This window comes from Lepidochelys kempii, chromosome 11 (assembly GCF_965140285.1).
Source record: "Lepidochelys kempii isolate rLepKem1 chromosome 11, rLepKem1.hap1, whole genome shotgun sequence".
NCBI classification, from domain to species: Eukaryota; Metazoa; Chordata; order Testudines; family Cheloniidae; genus Lepidochelys; species Lepidochelys kempii.
The window spans coordinates 68,118,660-68,143,687 of NC_136390.1; the positions used below are offsets into that span (position 1 = coordinate 68,118,660).

General features: G+C 44.5%; 1 protein-coding gene across 1 annotated transcript in view; it reads right to left on the reverse strand.

Moving 5' to 3' along the window:
* Positions 1–25,028, reverse strand: part of ABCA12 (ATP binding cassette subfamily A member 12) — a 90,410-nt gene that overhangs the window by 7,106 nt on the left and 58,276 nt on the right. The window contains exons 28-40 of the mRNA XM_078848028.1: positions 24,911–25,004; positions 24,118–24,245; positions 23,131–23,218; positions 20,108–20,213; positions 13,677–13,731; positions 13,009–13,186; positions 10,141–10,256; positions 9,250–9,409; positions 7,188–7,456; positions 6,137–6,347; positions 4,630–4,739; positions 3,326–3,470; positions 2,477–2,611 (exon numbers count right to left, since the gene is read on the reverse strand). Coding sequence (XP_078704154.1) covers positions 2,477–2,611; positions 3,326–3,470; positions 4,630–4,739; positions 6,137–6,347; positions 7,188–7,456; positions 9,250–9,409; positions 10,141–10,256; positions 13,009–13,186; positions 13,677–13,731; positions 20,108–20,213; positions 23,131–23,218; positions 24,118–24,245; positions 24,911–25,004 — 1,795 coding nt within the window. The remainder of the gene's footprint in view (positions 1–2,476; positions 2,612–3,325; positions 3,471–4,629; positions 4,740–6,136; positions 6,348–7,187; positions 7,457–9,249; positions 9,410–10,140; positions 10,257–13,008; positions 13,187–13,676; positions 13,732–20,107; positions 20,214–23,130; positions 23,219–24,117; positions 24,246–24,910; positions 25,005–25,028) is intronic.

Genomic DNA, 25,028 nt, shown 5'->3' on the forward strand with positions numbered 1-25,028 from the left:
CAACACAGCAGTGGCAGGTGGTCTGGTACTTTGTGGGGTTGGTTTCTCCAGTTTAAAAGACTTATGTTGCCTGTGGTGTGACTGAGTGAATGTGCTATGAATGGCGTCTGAAAGATCATCTTCTCTTGGTTTTCCCCCCCTTCTCTGTTATGTTTATTTATGCTGAAACATTTTTCTGATCCTCTCACACTTCCTTTTCTTTCCTACGAGCCCAAAGAGTGCTGACATGTGGGAATAAGGCTGGTTGCCTTAACAACAATTAGGCAGAAAAGACTGGGTCTAATTGCCCTGATTTAATCCTGAAAGGCCAGGTGAGGCTTGTTGAGGAAAGCAGAGAATGAGGCCAATCGGAGCAGGGCCAGAGAAAAGCAATTGCTTAGATGGTATGGGGGTAATTTAAACATTGGCCACTTCTGGATGCCGAGTGAACTAAACCTGGTGTGCTAGGGCTATGCCCTGGAGAACTGCAAGCTGAAAAGCCTGACTGGGAAATCTGAACTGCGACTTTGGGCGTGCATGTATGGAATGTTTTGTGTGCGTCCTTTCCTGGCTGTCTGAAACTGTGGGTGACCCTCAAGAGAGAAACCCCTGTGACTCTTACATCAAAGCCAGACCCACTGCTTGAGGCATCTCTTTGACACCAGCAAATGGCAGTTTGCTCAAAGAGAACATTTGTAGTTATGATCCTACTTCAGAGCAAAACTCCAGTATAATGTAAGAAGAAAATGTTAAGCTACATTTAGGTGAAACATTCTAATATCCTCCATGTGGCAAGAGATATATGCTTTCTAGATTGTATCTTAAAGGAACACTACTGTTCTGGTTCTGTTTTTCACCCCATGGCAATTTGGGGCCACTGGTACAGACTATCTGCTCTTTTCATCCCCTTCTTGCTATTCCAGGGAGGGCGTGATCACATCTTAAATCTGATATGGACATTGTAGATAGACAATAAGTATGGAATAATGTGATGGCATTTTCGGTTCCTTTCCTTTTAAGAGCAATAGGGAGACACCATATAGTATTCGTGAAGGAGCACTCATGCAGAGCCTCTGGATTTCTCTCTACCGCTGCTCGTCTGAAGTAGGGGCATTTCAGACATGTACAGTCAGGAGGATAATGATCTCCGTATACAGCATTGGTTAGACCACGCTTGGAATACTTCATACAGTGTCCACATTTTGAAAAGGCTATTGGAAAATTGCAGAGGGTTCAGAGAAGAGCCACTAAATAATGTGACGACAGGAACAAAGAATACCTTAGAGTGAGAGACTTAAAATGCTCCATCTGTTTAGCTTACCAGAAAGAAGATTGAGAGGTGGCTTGATTAAAATATGTAAGTACCCTCCTGAGGAGAATATAGTGGGAACTAAAGTGCTCTTTAATCTAGCTGAGAAAGGCATAACAAGAACCAATGGCTGGAAGGTAAACACCAGATAAATTCAAATGAAAAATAAGGCTCAAATTTGTCAGCGAGGCTGATTAACCATTGGAACAAGCTACCAAGGGAAGCGGTGGATTTTTCATCTCTTGATGTCTTCAAACGAAGACTTGATGCCTTTCCGGAAGAAATGCTTAAGTCAAACACAACTTATTAGGCTCAGTACAAGGGTAACTGGGTGAAATCCCAAGACCTGTGTTATACATGTTGACCTGTGACTCCTGACCAGACCCTACAGAGGTTATAAGCCAAGCTTGATATATAGGTATAAAATATTGCAGGTAATAAAATTGCTTTTATTAGTTATGAGTGACCTAGGGTTATAAGATTTAGTAACGAGTGCATTACAATACACAAGTGCACAGCAAAGAACAAATTAAAGGAATGCTAATGAACTTCTAGGGGATTTTTAGTATGTGTAACCATGAGGTTAACTTCTTGAATATATTGGAAACACTAGGAAAAGTATTGATGCAAAAAGCCATATCAACGATCATAACAGCAATTATGATTTCCTGGAAACCCATAAATGGACCGAAGGCCAGAAAATGATCTAACCATGCTCATGGGACATGTGTGGGTATTCAGGGGAAGAAGGTCTGAGACATAAAATAAGGTGTAAATCCAATCTTTAATTGGGATCATCAGAATGACACAGTTAGCGACAGCCAAAACCGTCATCACCACTTATTTTTCTTTCCATCTTCACATCTAATGGCCTCCATAAGGTTGCAAGTAAGCACAATGCAGTAAACCACTTTGCTGTACTTATGCATATTGATTTTTCTATCATTTCAGTTATATTTGTCTCTACTAACTAAAGTCCAAAGTTTGTGTGTGTGCTTCACCAATCTCCAACTCAGCAACATTTCTTACATAGCTGCTGAGTAAAAGAACCTGTGATGAGTGACTGATGCAATTTGCACTTTAAAATTATCCAAGGCTATGGACGGGAGGTCAGAATAGATGATAGAATGGTTCCTTCTGGCCTTAAAAGCTACGCATTTTTTCATTGCAAAATTTCTGATTTCTTACCAGCAATAGAATTGATGGATTACCAATAAGGGCCAGAGCAGTTGATAACTTTCTATTAGTGCCATAGCTGCACATCGAGGTGACTCTGTCTTTGTACGGCATCAGATTAAGTCTATGAAGAAGCTGATGTACAATCTGTGGGTACAAATAATAATAATAATAAAAACTTGGTTTACATTGAGAATTACACCAACCATAGAATATCTGGAACAAGTATGTATTTGCCAACAATTCAGGACCTAATCCTCAACAGGTGCAAATCAGCTACACCGATTTACATCAGGAGGGATCTAGCCCTCAGTCTCTGGTGGTTCAGATACTATAATTAAATGTCCTTTGAAATAGCATATTGCTGCCAGGTTGGGTTTCACACCACAGAAGTCTTTGAAGTGTGGAGACTTGCTTTCAAATACACGTTAAAATACATAGGAGTTCAACGATTTCACAAAGACCCCTTGGGATCAAAACATCAGGGACACAACTTTTACTAATCCCTTTTACAAATTCCAGCTTCACTTGTTCATTTAGGACTTGATCTAGTAAACACTTACTACTGAAGTCAATGGGAATATTTGCACAGATGTCTATGAAGGGAGAGTTTTAACAGCATGGCCCAGTTCTAAGTCAATTCATGTGACCCTGTGTTACAAAACAGTCAAGTTCTGTGACCATCCCACAACCATCTAGCCACAAAGCAATGAAGTCCCAGGTTGGAAATTCATGATTGTCATCCTCATTGTTTATTATTACACATAATGGCCTTGATCAAGACCACTGAAGTCAATGCAAAGACTCTCACTGACTTGACTGGGTCCCAAGGGAACTCTTCAGTCAAATGGGTCTACTCACTCCTTTAATCTGTTTCTCTGGGGTGCCGTGTAGCCGAGCATAGTAGTACATGTGCTCTTCCACTGTCAGCAAGTCATCCAAGGCATCTTCTTGAGGGCAGTAGCCGAAGAGCGACCAGTGGGTGTCATCAATGTCACTCAGGGATCTGGATCAGGAAAGGTGAAAGGTCATTTTATAAACACTTCATAAGTCTCCTATATGCTCTATTAAACAGGAAGGAAACGTATCCCCCACTGGGGCAGGAATGCTTTTAGTTCATGATAGCAAGGCCTGTGCAGATCTGACATTCTTAGCTCCTAAAAGGAAGGATTGTGCGTCTCACACTGAGTAGTACCTCACACTGCTTGTATGTCCAGTGGTTTTGATGGGCCAGTTTCCAGTGGCCTTACTCATGTTTAAAGCTAAGATTTAGACATGGGTATTTTTAGTAAAAGTCACGGACCGGTCATGGGCAATAAACAAAAATTCACCTGTCCGTGACTTTTACTATAAATGCCCATGATGACTAAATCTCTGTGCTGTGGGGCCCCGTTCCAGCAGCGGAGGCTGACTGCCCCACAGTGGCCTGCTGCTCCAAGGCCCACAGAGGCCGCTCTCCTGAAAGCCTCCAGGGCCGCTGCTCTGGCCGCCCCCGGGACCGCTGCTGCTCCAGTGGTCCCCACGGCCGCCCCCGGGACCAATGCTTTGGCCCTCCCTGGGGCCATTGCTCTGGCCACCCCCAGGACTGTTGCTTGGGTGATCCCCGGGGCCAACTGCTGGCACCGGGGACTGCCTGAGCAGCTGGTCCTGGGGCCACTCCAGCAGCGGCCAGTGTGACTGGCCCCTGGGCAGCCCTGCAGCTGCGGAAGTTATGGGGGTCACGGAAAGTCACAGAATCCGTGACTCCCATGACCTCCATGACAGACTCGCAACCTTACTCATGTTTAGTAGCACTTTACTCCATCATCAGACCCACTGATTTCAGTGGAACCAGTTGTGGAGCGTGATATTATTCAACAAGAGAAAGGGTGACAGAATCAGGCTCTTAATGACTGAGGGCCAGATTCTGATCTCACAGTGGTGTAAATCTGGAGAAACTCCATTGACACCAACAGAGTTGCACCAGCATAAAAATTTGTCAGTGAAATGAGACTCAAGACCCGAGGAAATAAATATAATATTTTAAATGGCTGAATTTTCTGCTTTTTATTAAGTCTAACTCTTTTTAATTTGCTTTGTTGATTCATCCAAGCCAGGGCAAATGACAAATTGTTTTCCAGACAGCCTTGTTGATACATCACTTCTGGATAGCTAATCCTCCATACCCAGTTTGATCCCGGACTCTCAATCTTCCACTGGTAGCCCCGATGTCTCCTGTTAGCATTTTAAAGATAGTTGTCTTTCCGGCACCGTTCACGCCAAGCAGCCCGAAGCACTGGTTTATGAGACAGAAAGAGAGACATTTAGCATGCTGCATTTAATGCTAACGTATTGCTATGCAGCGAGTGCTCAACGCGACTTGACACTTCTCCTCCCCTGGCCCTTGAGCAAGACGAATTATGGAAAAGCCTCAGGCAGTCAAAGTGCATATAAATATTATAATGGTGGTTGTTTATTGGGCAGTGTATTGCAGTGTGTATTAGGCTCCTCTGTTTAATATAGTAGGAAATAATGGATGTGTCTATAACACTAGCCTTCCTTTTATTGCAAAGTGCATTTTCATATGTAGGCCATGTGAAGGATCAAATCCTGATCATTTTACTCTTGCAATCCCATGCTGCTGCAGCATCACTGTCATTGGTACTTGCATTGGCCAGATTAAAGCTAACTCAATATGTCCACATGTGCTTCAGATCATACCTCCTACAGCAGTGTAGACAGACCACAAGTACTCCTTTTCTAGTCACTGTACAGACACTCAGTACCATTCTTAGGCCCTGGTCCTGCAGACGCAGACAGATGGGAGAGGAAGCAAAGGTATAGAGGGAGAGAGAGTCAAATACACAAATGGCAGTTAGGAGTCTAATTCCCACTGGCTTTCATGGGATTTAGGGTGTATCTGCCATTTATGCCTTTGAAAATCTCCCCCACTGAGATCAGAGGCTAGATTTTCAAAGAGTGTCAGCTCCCATTTTCCCAGCATGCTAAGCTCTTCTGAAAATCTGGCTGTTGGTGTCAAACTGGGATCTCAGCAATTCTGAAAATCTGGCCTTGCCCAAGATCACCCAGCAGGCTAGTGGCAGAGACAGGAACGGAACCCAGGTCTCCTAGTCCCATCCATTGGCCCACACTGCCTCTCTAACTGCCCATCCCACTTTCCAAGCCCAATGCAGTCTGAATAAAGAGTCATGACTACATTTCTAATGGTAACTGTAAATCCATGACAGACAAACAACCAATGATCAAGACCCCACTGTGCTAGACGCTGTATAAACACACAGTAAAAAGATAGTCCCTGCTGGAGTGCATTCTCTAGATTATCATAGTTTCCCTCCCACCTTTCCTTTGTCTTGTCTATTTAAACTTTCTGAGGCAAGGACCATCTCTCGCTTTATGTCCATGCTATCCCTAGCTCCAGGGGGTTCTGATTTCAGTTGGGTTCTCTGGGCTCTACTATAATACAAATAATCAATGATACTCAATAGATGGAGGTGACGAATACCAGAGGGAAGAAAGGAAGGATGAGGTACCAGTAAAGCAAGTTATTGTCCAATAAGTTGCTGTCAGATGGTCTCCCTGAGTCTTAAGCAGGGATTGGGAAGACAATGAGGAAGTGGCTTGGAGGACATTTTCTAGAGGAGAGGCTGCTACTGCCATAGCCTGCTTGCTTACCTCTCCTGCTGGGATTCCAATGCTGACATTTTTGACTGCCATGATCCTTCTGAGAGGAAGATGGTAGATCTTGGAGAGGCTCTGGAGTTGTACCACGTCGACGTCTGCTCGGCCAGACTCAACCCGCTCCCTCTCAGCCTGAACGTCTTTGTCTTCATCAGCTGCCTCCAGCAGAAGCGGTGGCCTGCCATGCACTTTGTCGAACAGGAATCTGAAGGCGAAGGAGACAGGTGACTTTACATTCCAGATCTGCGTGTGCAGAGGACTTAGTGTCTTTTCAGTAAAATTGAAATGAGATCCTATTATATGCTCTCATTATATTAATTTAAAACTCTCTGCTATTATTATTCCATGTACGAAGCTTAAAAACAAATGTTCTTTCTTTATGAAGCTTTTCCTTGTATTCAACAAATGCATTGCTTTTGGTGTCGGTCCTACATCAGGGCAGCTTTCAGTTTTGATGACAGTTTTTACCGTTTGAATTTGGGGGGCAGATCATGCATGAACTGAACCCAAATCAGCTTGGGCTCAAGGTGCCCCTGTATGAATTGAAGGGGCTCTGGATCTGCTGGCCCCAGAGCCACTCTTCCGATCAACCCATCAGCATCCCGTGGCACTGGAGACCTGAAATGGCAGCCCTTTGAGTTGCCTTTCCAACACAGAATGGATACAGTCAGCCAGGCCTGTTCTTTGAAATTGAACTCACTGGCCTACACAGGTATTACAACAACGAATACCTCTCCCTTCCCGGGTACTGGAATTGTCCGGCACATGCAGAATTAGCGCAGGATAAGCAATTACTCCCAATGCCCATAGAGAGGGAGGTGCAACAAAAAATTAAGGTGCACACATTTCCATTAGTCATCACTATAACCACAGATAGATATGGGAACTGCCAGCAGAGAGAGCTTACACTGAGTTTGCAAAGCGTTGAGTAAGTTTATGGAGCTATGCAAAATAATTATAATTGATAACGATGACAATGTCAACGACAAAAGCACTGAGCTCTGTTTTAATCTACATCCATTGTAGGAATACCGATGTTACTTACTCTAATATACTAGACCAGACTTTCTGAATCATCCCGTCATGCATTAAGAGCCGAATTGCAAAGAATATAGTGCCCTGGATAAACATGCCAAGCAGCTTGGAGCTTATTCTGTCCATCTCAAAGGTTCTGTCAGGGTAATCCACGCCATAGGCTTTTAAGAAGCCCATCAGCGCCTGGTGCTGAGACAATTCAATCAAGCTATATCCAAAGCAGAATTGTGGAGAGATCAGGAAAACGTGCCTCAAGATTTCAGAGAGATCATGCAAGCCCTGAAAGAAGAGAAACACCAATGATCATTGTGACTTTATTCTTGGGACGGCATTGGGACTGACGCCTGTTTGGGCTTATTGGCCTATCTCAAACCACAGATAAATCAACAGCAAAGAGCTCCGAAACGGTTTGTTTCACAATTGCAAGGAATTCAGGGTGGGAAAGTCACTGGGAGTTGGTGCCTAACTCCCTTAGGTGCTTTAGAAATGGCACCCTTCTAGCCAGCACCCAGTGATCATACTTCCTGGTACAGATCCTTAGTTCTTATTCCAGCTTGTTTGCACTGCTCAGGTAGCAGGCAACCACCAGAACGGTGCTCTGAGGCTGCAGCTGGGAATTCTCCTGATGCAGGGAATGCACAGGTGAGGTAAAGCTGAGTAAGCAGGTTGCAGACTGGTGTTCTTCATGAAGTTGGGGTAGCTATCTAGCTGCGCTAACCCTTGCGGCCCATGTGCTCCCCATCCATGGAGCCTCAGAGCTGTGGATCCATCCCGCTGCATGCTGAATTGCAGGGCATCTCCATGAAGCTCAAAGGGACACAGGTAGTACCCAAATCCTTCTTCTTGCTTTCTGTAGCACAAGCGCATCAGTTCTTCTTGGTCAAGCAGCTCCATGCCCACTGACAAGGAGACACGTTTGGCCCAGGGAGTTGCTAATGCATGACAAACAGCCAAGCACCGAGCCTAGCAGTGAAGAGCTCCTGTATAATATCGTTATTCGCTAACACTAGCAGTGAAGACTGCTGAACACTACTGACATTACACATAGCACATTGGATATGCAATAAATTAGCATGGAAGGAGATTGTCTCCATCCTGATGTGGCTAGACAACTACAAATGACATGATCCAAGGGTTTAGTAAACAGGTACTGCCTGACAATGGGACAAGGGCTGATTTTTTTTTAATTAAGGAATTGTCCTTGTAACAAACAAAAAAAACCAAAGCTTACATTTTAGCCAGGACGGATTCTCTAAGACACACGAGAAGTAGATCTATTAAAGAGCAGTGCTCCACTTTAGGGAAATGTCAGTGCCTTCGAGGCACTTTTCCCTTTGTATGGACAGGAATTCATTGTAGAGATCACTTGTTTCACAGTTAGATGACAGAAGGTTCGTCTGCTGATGTAGCCCTTGGGGCACTGAGATTTAGTACTCAGCCTCAGTAATTTGCACTAGGGAAACTTAACTCCCAAAACAACCATCTTTCTCAAAAAGGTGGACCCGCATTCATTCCCTGATCTCTCCCACATGCATCTGATTTCCCCCTCCCAGATGTCCACTCCCATCTGCCTCTCTCTCCACCCTTAGTTCTTAATCACAGGGGGGAGGGGCTTGGGTAAATTAAATGGAGAAGAAAGAGTCTCATTTGCCCCATGTTTGGACCTTAGAGAACCTCACCAGATCTCTAGAGTAATGTCCCCTACTTGACCTGCCTCAAAACCTTGAAAAACAATGGAAGTCCACGGGTATGATCCAAAACCCATTGAGATCAACGGAAAGACTCCCACTGACTTCAGTAGCCTTTGACTCAGGCCGCAACGTGTGTTAGACAGACTTGGAAACCAATCAGTTTTCTAAGAGTTAACATGGGGCTTCTCTACATGGTGCATTAGTAGTACTGTTTAAAACGGGAAACATTAGCATACACTAGGAAATTTTCAGTGCATGCCAGCAGCAGGGTCCACCCAGGCCAGTTAATGCGCAACACACTAGTGTGCACTAGAATTTACACTCCTTTAGTGAAGACTGATTCATCATGTAGACAAGCCCAAAGTGTTAGTGAGCTCTTACCTGATCAGTAGCCTTTTCTTGGGAAAGTAGAAACACAACCGAATGAGTAATGATGGTATTAATGCTAAAGGACAAGTTGATGCTGACATAAACTATGAAGGCCATTCCTGTTTCCTTGAAGATCCCAGCCAGCAAGTACATCCATGAAAACGTTGCATATCTGTAGATCACCGGCAGCAGAGAGAATATGAAAGTAATTTAAAGAGTGGTGAAAACTGGCAACAAAATAATTCAGCTCAAGCACTTCTGCCTCACTCGCTATACACAGGCGGGTATAGTCGTAAGGATGCCTATTTCTCATATAGCGCCTTTCATCAGCAGATCTCTTCACCACCTTTTAACCTCACAATGCTGCTCTGAGGCAGGGGAGAATTATTAAATTGTCCTGATTTTTTTTAAATTTGGGAGTGTCACTGATATTTTGACATTTGAATAGTTTCAATCAGCTGTAGTTACAATCCAGGCTGTTTCTGTGACCTTGAGCATATCGGTTTTTGGTGTTAGTTACGAACATTTAGAGCTGCTATTCAGGTAAAGTCTGTGTAAACAGGAAATAAAGACAACCATGCATCATCCACCCCAACCATGGTGTCTTGGGTCTCTGTAATCTCTACAGTTTAAGCGGTCACCTTTGGTCCACCCCTGTCTAAAATGGGGATAACAGTTCTTGCCACATCTCTCCCAAGCCTTCTGAAGGCTAACTAGTTAATGTTTATCAAGTGCTATCTATATTACGGGGTCAGTTCTGCCTCTCCTATTCTGCCAAGAGAGAGGATTCCCAGTAGCGGTGATGGGAGAGTCGTACAGCTTTGGTCAGGACTCCAAACCCTAAGCAAATCCCCCTCCACCCCACCATGGAGTCATATTCAAATAACTGAGCCACACACTTACCCGAACATCATCATCAAAAGAAATACAGCCACGAGGTTATTATCATTGAAGAAAGCAGGTATTTGGAAAGCTGAAATAACTCCTATTGAGAGGGCAACCGGGACCATAAAAAGAACCTGTGAAATGATATTAAAGAGTTTATCGTAGTCAGAATAATTAATACTCTAATAGAGCTACATGCAGCTTGTACAGGGGAGGGCATGACACCAGGTGTCAAGTTTGCTCTAGAGGTGCAGTAAGCTGTCCATCAATGAGAGGGGAGACTTTAAATTCTGTTTGGCCCTCCGGAGCATCCCAGTTTTGAACCCTAGGAAGTGTGGGCATGAAAGGCCTAGATGTGAATGAGAAATGTCCCGTGCCTTTCCTATTAGAGAGTCACATTATGCTGTTTACAATACTCTGTCAAGCCAGGGATCTACACAGTAGATGCCTCAAGCGGTTCCTGGTTTCCCCGACTTTGGGATTTCAGAGAATTTGCTAGTAGGTGTTCAGTGAGAAATATCCGGTTGCTGAGAGCTCTGGATTAGTTTCAGCCTGCTGAATAGTGATTGCAGTTAGAATGCCGGGGCTATTTCGATCGGCTCATTTAAAAATCTGCGGCACCAACTTGAGAGCCCGGAGCATGAAAGCAGAGGTAGGCCAGAGTCACAGTCACAGGTCTATGACTAGTGACTCAGCGCCAATTCTTCAAACCTGGCTGCATTTATGGTGTGTTCAAATCCCTCGTTTGCACTCACAACCAGGAGCTGCTTGTTCCATTGCCCAACTCCATGAGCAGGTTTAGGCGGATAGTTCTGAATATTTGGCTCTGTTGTTATTATTCCTATTCCAGTGGTGCCCAGCAGCCCTAGTCATGGGCCAGGACCCCCTTGTGCGAGGTGCTGTACAAACAAAGAACCAAAAGACGGCTCCTGCCCCCAGAGGGTCATGTGGAGTTAATCAAATCTTAAAGCCTTGCCTCTCCTGGGATTTAGCCAGCAGTGTAGCCGCATTGCAAACTGCTAATATAGGTACATTGACATCAGCACAGCACAGTTTGCATTGATGCAGCTTGCAAGCCAAGGTAAGCTGCACCTGCACAATTCAAGCTGCACTGCTGCAAAGAGTGTCTATGCTAAGAGCCAGGTCATGGGTGCTTCATATGCCGCCCCCTCCCACCCCCACCATGGTACCTGAGTGCCCCACAGTCATTAATGTACCCTTCCCATAACCCTGTGAGGCAAGGCTGTGCTATTATTACCATTGTGCAGAGGGGAAACTGAGGCACAGAGTGCATGACTACACAGCAGCTGGGTGGGAACCTCCCAGGTGAGGTAGACAGGGCTCAAGATAATGTGCGAAAAATGGCTGTGAGCAGGCACATTGCTGCTCCAGGAGACACTCAGGCTGGCCACCCAAGCTCAAGCCCTCCCAGCCTGGAGCCTGGATGGTTAGCCTAAGCGGCAACATCCACACTACTATTTTTAGCACGCTGGCTCCATGCTATCTGCCCAGCTGCCGTGTAGACATACCCAGAGCAGCTAAACAACTTGCGCCAGGCCACACACTCTGTGGCAGAGGAGGGAACTGAAGCCAGGTTTCCAAAGTCTCTGGCTAGCACCCTAACTCCCAGGGTAGCCATGCCAGTAGCTAAACAGAACCCAAAAAACCCCTCTCCCTGTAGACATGGCCCGCAGCAGTTTCTGCCACAAGCTGTGTGAGCCTGACTGAGGGACACGTCCAAGTTAGTGTGTGTGGTGTGGGAGGGAGATGGGGGGTGGGAAGCGGAAGCTGCACGAAAAGGATAACGTTTACAATGGGTGCCAGAATTCTGACATCCTGATGACCAAAATAAGAATCAGTTACATGGCGAGCCAAACAAACTTGTGGGGGGAAATCCTGAACAATACAAAAGAGAAAGCAAATTCATGCTGTCAGATAAACATCAACTCAGATGAGCTGGGGGATCATCTATTGGGTGAAAAGGTTCTGTTTCATTGCCACCCCCCTGAGGTTATCTTCAGCACTTTCAGTCGTCATGATTTTGTTGTGAGCCTTGCAATGCTTGCTGGTTTTCTTAAAACCTCAGCTTCTGGAGTCAGGTGAGAATCTCACCTTTTTTTTTTTTTTTTAAGTAAGTTCCTAGCTCCTTGTGGTTGAGGAGAAAACCTTGAAAATGTGACCTTTGAGCACCATAATGGCTCACAAACCATAAGACAAAGGGGACTATGGAATCCTGAAAGGGACATTTTCAAAAGACGTAAAAAAGCGCGGGATCCTTTTGAGGCAGATAAGTCAGATATATACAGCACATCACCCCTGACCTGACTAACAGTAACAGAAGGTAACTTTTCTTTGATGTCAGGAGTTTGGAAACCTTTATATATTATATTACTTAACCCACCAGTTGGCTTTTTCCAATCTTGCAAATCTCCACCAAGAGATGTTTACAAATGTAGGATCTTGTATTCTGAAGGTTCCAAGAGTGTCTGCCATCTGCAGTAGAGTTCTGAAGATGGGTCATATCCTGCAGCCCTTCCTCATGGGAGTAGGAGCTGCAGGATCAGGTCCATGAGCCTTACCCAGATGTATAAATCCTGGATGACAACAAGAATTCCACCTCTGCAATCTAACTTCAAAGGCAATTTGGCATCTACATGTTAAAAACTAAGCCAAGTTTTGGTCTTTGCCATGTTGATCTCTTATAAATCTGCTGAGGTTTATACATACCCCAGTGTTATGGTTCACAATTAATAATCGGTAATGCTTTTGAGAACAAGACCTAGCTCTTTTGGTAGTGATGATATTAATAAGTCTAGGTAACAAACAGAAGTGGGGATTTTTCACTCTAGAATCCTGTTCTCTGTGCATAAAAGTTAAGTAATTTACCAGGTCGTAGATGAAGTTAGTCACCCAATAGCTTGTCACGCTGATGCCTGAAATATGCTGCAGTTGCTTGGCTTTGGTTTGATGTTCTTTCACCACATAAAGCACAAAGCTGGCTGTTGTGATGGAGTAGCCAATCAGGACAGACATTGAGACTAGGATATCAAGCAAGCTACTGAGCCTGAGGAGAAAAGGGGAAGAAAGACAGAGTCAATGTTTGATCTCCCTGATTTAGAAGACAATATTCATAGCTTAAAAAAAATCAAGGGCCTGATCCTGCCAACATTCCCTACTGGTTGTAGAGACCATTCAGGGTGGTACCCACTAAGGCTGGCAGAAAGGCTTTGCAGGGTGGGGGACTGTGACAGCAGATTGTTTGGAAAGGCAGAAAGAAAAATACGTTATTATCATTGCTGTGGCCGTGCTCCAAAACTGATGCTGTTTCTATAATGTCCCCACATTTATCAGGCCTTCTGGGAAGAAACTCAAAGGGAAATCAGTAGCGCTGTAGACATGGGGGAGACAGTTTGCTTTTGTGAAAAGAGCAATTAGATCGTTCAGAAAAAGTTATTGACCAATTTAGGTGTTTCATGATTTCCGGGCAGCTGTTTTGCTCCTATTGCCACTAAATGAATCAGAGCAGCAGGTATCAGCCAAATTAAACCGCTTACATGACTTGTTCTTTACTCTGTCCACCGGGATAGGGATGACTCACAATGGAAATACCTACAAAAAGAAGAGAAGTAGTTTTGTAACATGTATGGTGAAGTTCCTTGTTAGGCGTGGAGGCTGGAAGTAATGCCGGCTACCGGTTATGGAAGGGAATCTGGGGCAGGGGGAGGGGGGTTCTGCTCTCTGCCACTGATTCATGGCATCATCTTGGGCAGAATTTTCACAATTGCCATCAACTATTTTGAGTGGCTCTTGCAAGGCCTAATTTTCAGGAGTGTTCGGTGCCTACAACTGCAGTCAGTGGGAGCTGTGGATGCTCAGCAGCCCTGAAAAATCAAGTCCTGCAGTCTGAATTCAGCAAGGAACCCAAGCATACGCCTTTAGCTGTGTAACTCGTCCCTTTGACTTCAATAGGGCTACTCACCTACTTAAAGTTAGGCATGTACTTAAATAGCTTGCTGAATTAGGGCCCATGTGCTTTAAGTTGGGTGGCCCAACGCTGAAGCACGCAGAGGCCACATTTTAAAATCCTGGCCCTAATGTCTGTGTGCCTCGGTTTCCACATCTGTAGAAGGTGGATAGCACTCACCCACCCTTTGTCCCTGGAAAGAACACCATCCTATGTTGGTACAAAGACTTATTTAATATGTCCGTTTCCAGTGGCCCCATTCAGACTCCAAGTCCTCAGCTGAGAATTGCCTGACCCAGTGATTTCCAAGAGCACTCAATCAAGCCTAGGGTCCTTTTTATCTGCAAAACCCTTGACACCATTAACTAAGCCATTAACTAAGCATTATCCCCATTTCAAAGCAGGGGAAGATAAAGGCAGAGAGGTCGAGTGACACGCCAAAGCCACCACAGGAGTTGATACAGAGTCAGGATTTTAACTCACCTGTTACAAGTCAGGTGCTCACTAGATCACTTGAACAGCCCTCTCCCTATTAGTACCACTATCACTAAGTATGTACTGGAGTGATAGGCAGCTCTTGTGATTCTAGGACATACTTTTGCCCATTTTTGATGAGCTGCCCCATATCTGATAAGTATTATCTTGGATAACCCAGTGTGGAATCATCTTTCACATTCTCCACTGGGTCTCCAGCCTTTCAGCAGACATTGGAATAAGCTTCAGATAACACTGTTTGCAGTTAGGAAGGCAATCAGTATATTTTCTGATGAGAAAGTTTAAACTGAACAGTTCTGTCATGTGAAGCAAGAAAGAAGCACCTGGACCAAAAGAAACAGCCAGCCTCCAGAAATTGGTCTGACTATTGGTTTTAGCCCTGTGAGAAACTCAAGTCTTTCCCAATCAGATTCACAAAATCAGGTCTGTGACAATCAAATGGCAGTGGGTGGCAGGAATTCTCTTACCATTATATGGCATGCAGAGATCTGCCAAAATGTTTGGTTTAAACACTTCCCTTCCAAAGCCAGCATCTAGCCCGCAGTATGGGTTATATCACATATGAAGGGCTTTTGCTCTGTTTAGAAGCAATGAGAATCTATTTATCTACTGCACTGAGATAAAAAAATATTCCAGCAGTGCAAGGACAATCATAAATGGATTAGAACCCACAACCTTACCAAAGTCTATGGCCATTATTCTCACTTATACTAAGACTCCTTTTACACTAGCAGAGTGCTGTAAAGGTGCTTTGGGATCAATCAGAATAGGCCCTGTATTATTGCAGATCTATATTCTCCATATGGAAAAGCCTACGTGTTAATAGCCTGTTTTGAGAGAAGAATGTCGAGTTCCTCTAGGAGAAAAACATTTGTCACTTGCTAAATTAGCCACTAGGGGGAGCCCCGTGAATAGATTAGAAACTGATGCTGGGAATGAAAAGTTAATTGACATGTTTTTATAAGAGCTGTAGAGTTCGTGCAAAGGTTATTTCTTTGGCCAAATCATGCTCAGATTCATGCCAGAGGTAGTCACTTTTTTTTTTAATTCGTATGAAGGAGAAAAATTATCAAGAGTTCTCCTTTCTCTTTCTCCATAACATGTACGATTACTTGTTTTCATGATTACTGATTTTGAGTGAACATATTTGTACAAAATCCACAAAAGAATCAGCTTGATGAAACATTTGTGATTGCCACAGCAATGTCTTCAGAGGCCTGGTCCAGTATTAATAAGACTCCAGGCCTGATTCTCCACTGCTTTGCACCCCGAGTTGTCGTTTACATCTGTGCACAGTAAGAGCAAAGCTGGTGCAAAAAATTTCCATCCTATTTGGCAGCATTTAACACTCACGTTGTACTGGTGTCAATGGCCATGCAGGCGGGGAATTGCTGGCCCTCACAGGCCATTCTTTCCATGGAAATAATGAGCTTCTTAGGCTGTGCAGTGGAGGAAGCTGCTCTCGGTTCCCAAGGCGAAGAGGACTTAACATAGCTGCAGAATGTCGCTTTATACATTCTACAGCCTCCCTGCTCTAGGATGGGAGCTGTGCCGTTGATGAGCCATCTGTGGCATCAGCCCCTGGCAAATACTATTTTGTGAGGATGGATTTTGATTGGCCTCGTTACGGCTTCTTTTCTATAGACTTCTGCAGCATAATACAATAAAAAGAGGGACTCCACTGAACCCCAGTGGATCAGTTCCAATTTCCAGTGAAGTTCTATGGAAGAGGGGACCAGCTTCCATGACTTTTTGGACCTGGAAGAGGCTAAGGTAATATTTTCAAACTTTAAATGCCTAAAATTATGCAACTAAATCCATATTTAGGCACTGAAGTGGCCTGATTCTCAGAGTGTGCCGTTAAATTCAAAAGGAGCTGAGAGTACTCCATGCCCCTGAAAATCAGCCGCCTTCCAATTCGGTGCCTAAATTTATAATGCTGTATAAAGATGGTGGCCTCCGTTTTATGTGCTCTATTCAGTCTGTATCATTGAAGCACGTGGAATGGTGCGATTTGGTCTGCAGTTCATTTTAAGGAAAACAAAAGCGGTGTCATTCGAGAGCAATATTTTTCTTGAGGGATTCAATATAAGTCTCCAGTTGCTAATAACGATGTACAAACAACTAGAAAATGTTTTCCTTCTGTAAAAAAAAAAAAAGGTGATCCAGTCTGACTAATCTGTTAATGCAGCAGAATAAAGCCATTTTTCCTTCACTGCGGCTTAGCTTGAAGTCAAAATTTCCATTTCAATACTTCTTTTTGGGCAGGGGCGGGAGGTGTGGAGAAAAGGAAGCCCAGTATACCTAAGTCGAAAGCTATTATGATTTGCTTGGTGACAGGGCAAAAAGCTCCTTTTATGTGTTTCTTTTTTTAAATATATGAAGTTTAAGTCAAACCTCAAAAGCAGGATTGGCACCTCTTTCAAATTGCTGAAATGACTATGCTTTTATCTGGCCACTTCAATGGTTCTTAAACTGTCATTTATTTGTCACAGCAACAAATGGCTTCCGCTGCCAGCAAACTACTGCAGAGAAGGGTCTCTTCAGTTGTATTTCAGACCAGTTTATACAAGTCCTGTTAAGCTTTACTCATCAATTCATTTATTTTCCCTGTACTGAGTACAGGTTCCTTAGGGGGACCTGGGAATTATCAATCTGGTCATTTGTTATCATTCATTTGTTTCCAAGGACACCCAGAACTTGCTAGATGCAGTGCAAACTTTAGAGCTGTTCAAAAATATTCCAGCAGAACATATTTCCATCAGAAAATGCCATTTTGTCAAACTTGAAACTTTCCATGGGAATGTGTCAACCTCATTGAAATTTTGTTTCAGGGGGGAAAAAGTCTGAAACAAAGGTCAAACTTACCAGAAGGGAAGGTTTCGATTTTTTTCGTTTCAAAGCGACTTTTTGTTTGAAAGTTTATTTCATATGATAAAGTTTAACATAATTTAAAATAAAAAAGTCAAAATCAGAACAAAGTATTTCATTTGACCTGATTTAATTTTTTTTTTTTTCCAAAAATTGTGCTGGAAAAGTTCATCTCACAGGAATTTTTTTTTTTTTGTTTCATTATAATCCAGAATGAAATGTTAAAATATTAGGATTTCCCCTGGAATGGGCATTCCGAGGTTTGATCTGCTCTAACAAACATAAAAGGCCATCTCCAGAAAGCTTGGGGACAGATTAGGGAAAAATGGCTCTCCGAGCAGAAGAGCGGTTTGGGAAATATGCTTCAACTGTCCTTCATTTTGAAGGACGTCACTCATTTTAGTCCCCAAGGTACCTGTTTTCCACATATATGCGGCATGCCCTTCCTTTTCATGTTGAAAATTATTTAAACCAGAAATAAAGCATGGTGACGCTGGGGTGGCAGATATTTGTTCATGTTAAAGGGAAAGATCCTGCAGCACTTTGGGTTTCCTTCTCAAATAAGTTTTGCATCCCTCATTTGGGGTCTCACCCCATGTCCCATGCTGGGGCCTTGGCATGTTGAAAGGTACGTTTGTGGGGGACCCTCTGACTGTGTCTGCCCATTCCCACTCATGGCACGGGCCACTCTATTTTGGATAAGGCTTGATGAGAAGGCGCTGCTGGTGGAATACTCAGCTCAGCTTGAGTAGCTCACTGATGATTGGGTAGGGGAATCTTCCCCAGCACACCACCACACTCCTCTCCACGGCCAGGATTCACCCCTTGACAACTAAATTGGTCAGGGACATTCCTGCTGGGGAGATGGCCTGTGGCTCTGTGCCATACTGCGGCAGCAGAGAGGAGCTGGAGCCCATCTGTATTTTAAAAAGAGGGCTGCCAGCTGGCCCCTTCCCACTTGGGGATTTGCTCCCACACTGAGTGTGGAATAGCTGGGCCCTGCTGACCCGAGAGGTGGGTGTTTCAGGTATGGTGGAGGTGGCTGTGGGGCCGGGGAGTTGGTTTTGCTTCGCGAGAAGATGAGTGCTGAGGGAGTTTGCCACATGAACACTGGCTGGTGATTATGATGTGGTGATGGGGAAAGAAATCTGTGCAGATGTTTTGCCTTTCTGCTTAGGATTATATTAGATTGTAAGCCCCTTGGGGACGAGGCCATCTTTTTGTGCTGCGTTTGTACAGCACCTAGCACAATGGAGCCCTAGTCTCTGGCTCCTATGCGCTGTGCTAATACACATAATACATCATTATAATAGTAATCGTGTTTTTAATTATTGTCAAGGAGGCCTAGAGCTTCAAATAGGCCTTCCTTCTCTGTTGGATTTACCTTTTAATTCATCCGTCAATAAAGAGCTTTATGTTGACAAGCCAAATTACTTTCCAGCCCGTTTCCCCTGAGTATGATCCTTTAGCAGGAACACAAGCCATCTGACATGAGAGAGGCCAGGAGAGACTAGAATGTGGCAGAATGGCTGGTGTTTGCTGAAGCAAGTCACTTGATAGGTGAGTTCTGAACTCTTGTCAGGCCCCATAATCGAATATAAGACTTTCTTCTCTCTCACTCTACAGATAACCGGCGGTATCGACACAAGGCATGGTTTACTGGAAAGCAATATGGTTATGCTGTACTGGCAAAGTGCTCCTACTGTGGATATAGCTATCTTGACAAATTGGCACTTTGACCAAAGTAGTAAAGCCCCGCCCCACGGGTGGAACAAGCTGTACACTGGTAAAAACACCTCTTTGTTGACTATGAGAGCTATACAGAGGATGCTAGTAGAAGTCTGTAGTGTAGACCCGGCCACAGCCAAACACACACCCGCACAAACCAGTATGCCTGAATTACACATGTAATGCGGATGGAACAAACAGTGCAGTAGAGTATGAAGGTTTATCAGCATGAATTTGGGACACTGCATGGTATCAGTGAGGCAAAGCTAAGCAGGTCATTCCAAATGAACGCTGATAAACCTTTACGCTCCACTTCACCACCCTGCATTTGGTGTGTACCAAATGACTTCAGGGGTGTGTGAGAATATGTTTGTATCCCTCCCCACAACGTATACACCTGTAAAATAAAATGCTTTAATTACCACAAGTCCAACAATGAACAGCTCAGAGGGAGAAAAACATTAAATCTAACACCCCACTGGAAGCAACCTAAAGTAGCCTTTCTTTGCATAGAAATGTCACATCTTTACAGTCAGCTATCTCGATGCTGACGTGGAAGTCAATACTAGGCAGAAGCCCTTGTTGCTTGTGGGAGAAGGAAAGCCTATTTTTAAGGTTTTACCTTGTCCCCTCCTCTGTTTCTAGAAACAGACATGTGAAATACTGACACCCTTTAAAGGAGAGTGAATTGAATCAACATTAGCGGACATGGCCCCATTGAAGTCAATTGACGTTTCACCACTGACTTTAGTGGGGCCAGGATTTCATCCAGAGGATAAATTTCCTTCTAGTTTAAATGGGCACAGCTCCATTTTACACCAGGAGTGAATCTGGCCCACCCACTATTGTCTTCTGTCTGCAGGTGGAGAACTGGGCCCCCTTCACATGGGGCAGCATGAGCTGTGTCAAGGATTGGTTAGCACCCACCGTATTTGGAAGACTCGTTTTTCGGCATGTTCGCTCGAAGAATGAAGTTGTTGAGGCTGTTGAGGTAGGCTGGAAGGCTGTGATACCCCTCTGGATTATACCACACCTGTACCCCATTGGGAAACAAAAACAACAGGCAGAAAATCGTGACCAAGAACATTGGTTTCTTCCATTTGCACAAATGAATGCGTCCGTAACTCATATTTAAAAACAGTAGCAGTAAAAACATTTGCTAAAGCTGGGCCATCTACAAATTACGGGCCAGCGACCCAATCATGCAAGATTCTGAGTGCATTAGCCCGGATCCTACACTGTGCCGAAGCCTGTGACTAGTCCCATCGACTTCTAGAAGACCTAGTTCGGTTGACTTCAGAAAGATAAGAAAGACACGCCCGTTGCTAATGGTTTATGTTAATGGTGCCTGGGGCATCACATGTACTGACACTTTGCTTTTCCACAATAGGTGCTTTTGCATTTCAGCAATGTCAGTGGCTGGTATTTTCTAAAAGGCCTATTGAAGTGAAGTGCCTACTGGGCACCTAATTGTCCCAGGGTAGAAAACACTGTGAAAACAGCACCTTGTTATTTAACAGCTGTGCCCCCTGGGATAAATTCTGCTCTCACTTCACTGGTATAAATCCAGAGGAACTGAAGGGAGAACAGAATATGGAATACACACTTTGTGTATTACACGTTCTATCTGCTTACGTTAGCGACACATGTACGTTTTTTACTCCCATTAGCCCTGCAGAGGCAATGCTGCTATGGGAAAAGGGAGCGGGCTTGTGCACTCTCACCAGACCTGTTAACAAGGGCCCAGATCCTGAAGTGAGCTCTGTACAGACCCACAACAACTTCAGGTGTCCATCTATGGAGGGCTCGGTGCAGGATGGCTGCCAACATTCCAACTGCAGAGACTTTACCTAGAGATGGTGCCCTTTCTACTCCTAAAACCCTACAAAAAACCAGCCAAACATAAAAAACCCACCACCTTTACCCCTAGCAGAGTTTTCACCCTGAAAATGAGACATGCCAGAGACTCCATGAAGTCCACTAAGGATTTTGCTCTTGATTTTACATGGAAGGTGCCCAGACATCCCGTTGATGGGCAGTAAAATCAGTGCACATCTCAACTGCACTTGATCTACAGCTGAATTGGAGGTTCTGGGGATGTTGAATGACCCAGCCTGGGTTTTCTCATCTTACACTTAGATTGTAAACTCTTTGGGAGTCTTTGCCCAGGCCAATGAGATTCCAATACCTGACCGGGGTCTCGAAGTGTTACCTCAAGATGAATAACAACAAACAGCACTAACTCTCAGACTGCCAGCTCAGGCTGATGGGCTGGCGGTTAGATAAAAGCATCTTTTTTACCTGCAAGCAGAGCAGGTTTGCTCTGAAAGTTACTGAGTCAATAAACTATGTAACAGCACAATTCCATTTTGTACGAAGCCACATCTCAGAGCAGAACTGTGCTTGAAGGAACACTGTCATGGCTATAAGGATGTACATGAATTTACCAGATCTTGACAGTTTTCATACTGTGCCTCTTTTATTTCAGAGTCCAACCATGGATTTTTTTATGCCAATTTATACTTGTTACAACGTTTTTGAGAGATGAGAAAGTGCAATGGGTAAATCTGAGTGCACTAAAGAAACAAGCCGGCTGCAGTGAGGGTCCATCCCGCTCCCTCAAAGGGCAGATGGTGTTGTTAGCGTGGCTTTGCCACTCATCAGTAGGTAGGAAAAAATACAACTAGTAATACCCATAATGACTAAGAGAGGGAAGACGGAGAAAAGAGAAGACAGGGACAAGCAAAATAAGGGAAGGAAACAGATATTTTTTAGTTCTTTGGCCCAGGCAAGCTGCCGATTTCGGGATGGATTGACTACCTGCATGCAAACCAGAAAAGATGACTGTATTTTCTGAAATAGCCCAATATTCAGTTGGCCTTCTCTACCTTGCTACATTGAAAAACAAGCAGCCCCATGACTAAGTACAAATGACTCTGCACTACCGCCCAGATTGTGCCCCCTTTACTCACACTGGTGAGCAGTTACTCACCCAGCGAGGAGTCTATAGGTCTATTCACATGAACTCCCTGGTGCATATCTGGCACTCTGTTAGGTAGTATTCTAGGAGGCAGGGCATTTGTCATCTGTAGCAATGCTTGATTTAAAGGAACGGACACAGTTGCATTTGTAATGCCAGACCTCTAGCACAGTAGAGGCAAACTGTCCAGGGCAGTTCAAGTGAAGGCCATACAAGGCTTTTTAATATGAGGCGTGGAAAGACTGCGTAGGAGTTTGATTGATGACCAGGGTAGAGCTGAGGGGAGAAGTGTGTACACTGGGCAAAGCCCAGGGACTGCTTCTGTTACTGGGAGGAGAAACCCCAGCTCACCCTCATAACAGATGGTGCGTGAGCAGTCTAGAACTGAATCCCTATGCCTGACCGGCACTGCTAGATGGCAGGATATAATGGCTTGAGCAGCACTGAAAGACCCCTCTAGAGGGCTCTCTTGCTGTCATTCTGGATCCCCTTGGGTGCACCTTCTGTGCTGCTCCCCTGGCGGAGAGGATGCAGAGTGAGGGAATGGGGTGGAGGTGGGAGGAGAGGACAGGAGTCCTAGCGAGGCCAGGCTAGGTGAGCCATTACTGGAGCAAAGCAGCAGCGGCTGGGGAGAGTGAGAGCTTGTGAAAGTGAAGAGCTGGGCTCTGGGTGGTGTAGGTCCTGGATGCAGCAAGAGTAACAGAGTTAGGGGGAGCTGAGGGGTACAGTGTCCCTCCCTTCACCAGTGGAGATGAATCCAGTTCCTTCAATTTCTTTTTCCCTCCTTAATTCTCTATGTATTTCCTTTTTGTTAACGGTAAAATGAAGAGTTCTGTGCTTACTCAGTAACGCCCCTAAAACACACAAGGACATTAATCTTGCTTCACCTTCATTTAGCAATGGACGTTTCAGGCGCCTGTCCACTCGGCACTGACTTTACAGCTGCATTGCAGCAGGAGGCATTCATTACCTTAGTTAGCGTTCTGTTTGCAGGCACTGGGCGTATATCAAACTTGAGGTCAGTAGTCAAAGGCAACCCAAAGCTCCAGCCGCCATATCTGCATGGTAAACAATACAGCAAAATGCATTATTGTCATTGGAAAGAGGCTGGGCTAGATCTTCGGCAGGTGTGAAGCAGCATTAGTTCCGCTGAAGTCACTGGAGGTGCGTCAATTTCTCGTGGGGCCTCCAAGCACTATACAACGAATGATCATCACAGGTGTCACCCTGGATTCACACAGGTGCAGGTGATGAGATGAGATGCATTTTGGTTCCTGCAGAGTCAAGCTATCTTTCTACCCTCTTTAGTGGTACAATTCCACATTTGTGGAAGATTTGCATGGAAGATGAACAGTTCCCTTTCAGTCAGTACGGAGAGTAGGTTTTCCCTTGACTAATTTAACTGTACATTTATTTTTGCACCTTAGCACTTTCCACACACAAACCCAGCTTGTGCTATACAGCACCAGCTAGCATAAGGCCCTGGTTTAGCCGGTTTAAGCATGTACCTAATCTTAACTTCAGTGGACTGAAGCACGCATTTTAAAATGAAGCACCCACTTAGATACTGTGTGCACCCAAAATCTGATTCAACAATCTCTGTACAAGGCTTGTTTAACTGGGTACTCTGCCAGATTTCTTTCCTTAAGTTTCTAGATTGGACAAAGGCTTTTCTTCAAAATCTATCAGAGTAAAGGGGAGGGGAGTTGACCCTTAATAGCTGCACCTTTCAGTAGTTACGCATACGCTGTACGATATAACTTAGCAGAGTGCTCAGTGCAACCAACATGGAGTCCCACCACACTTTAAAGTAACCGTCTTGGGCCTATCGCAATAAGCAATGTGAGAAATGAATATAAAAAGGCTGCTTTCCTAAAGGAGAATCAAACACGTAAGAAGCCACTGGCCAGCGAGACATAGGACAAAGAGAAAGAGAAGAAATCGTGGTATGTTCAACCTTTTCTGGAGGAAATCTTTGGCAGTTGCTAGAAGGTACGTTTCCACATCATGCCCAGTAAGATTATAAATCATCCGAGAGGAAAAAGTTCTTTTGTGAGGTGGGGAGAAGTCAATCTTTGGACAAGTCTGAAAACAAGTTTTAAAAATTGTTCCTTTAATTAAAAACATCACAAGGCAAAATTTATATTCCCCCGCCCCGCCCAAGGGTCAATTCTTCACAAAGACAGGAGTCCGGTGCTCTGTAGTGTTGGGCCATACATTCTGATTAGTGTCCCAATTCAGCAAAACTCTTACACGTGTGCCTTAGTTTAAGCACAGGCTTAAGTCTACCCCTATTCAGCTAAGCACATCCCTGGGCCTCCGATTTGTGGAGTTTAAAGCTACAAGGGATCACATCACTTCGTCAGACCTATTTCTCCTCCACCCTTTGCCCATTTAGGTCCTGTTCCTGCAAACACATTGAAATCATTGGGGCTACTTGCGGTAGGAGAGCTAAACACACGCATAAATGTTTGCCTGAGCAGGGCCTTGGGCAGAAAGCTCACTGGGACAGCCTCTCACAACGTTTGTGCATCATGCCCAGCACAAGGAGACTCTGATCCCAGTTAGGGCCTCTAGGAGCTACTGACTGTAACACAAGCTAGGATGAATCTGAAGCAGCGACCTGGCGGTAATGACTCCCGAGTCACAATGCCAGGCCTGTGAGCCGTCCCACAGGATAGTTTCTCCAGCACACTAGGTACCTCTTGAGTGTTTTAAATTTACTCTCCCCCATTAAGGTTTAACTTTACCTGGCTGCTGGCTGTGCAGTTGCATGCAGAATATCTAGTACTCTGGTTTCCATGGAATACCCACTGGCCAAGCATGCTGTCGTTCAAACACACCCTGAAAATGAGCACACGTTACCCT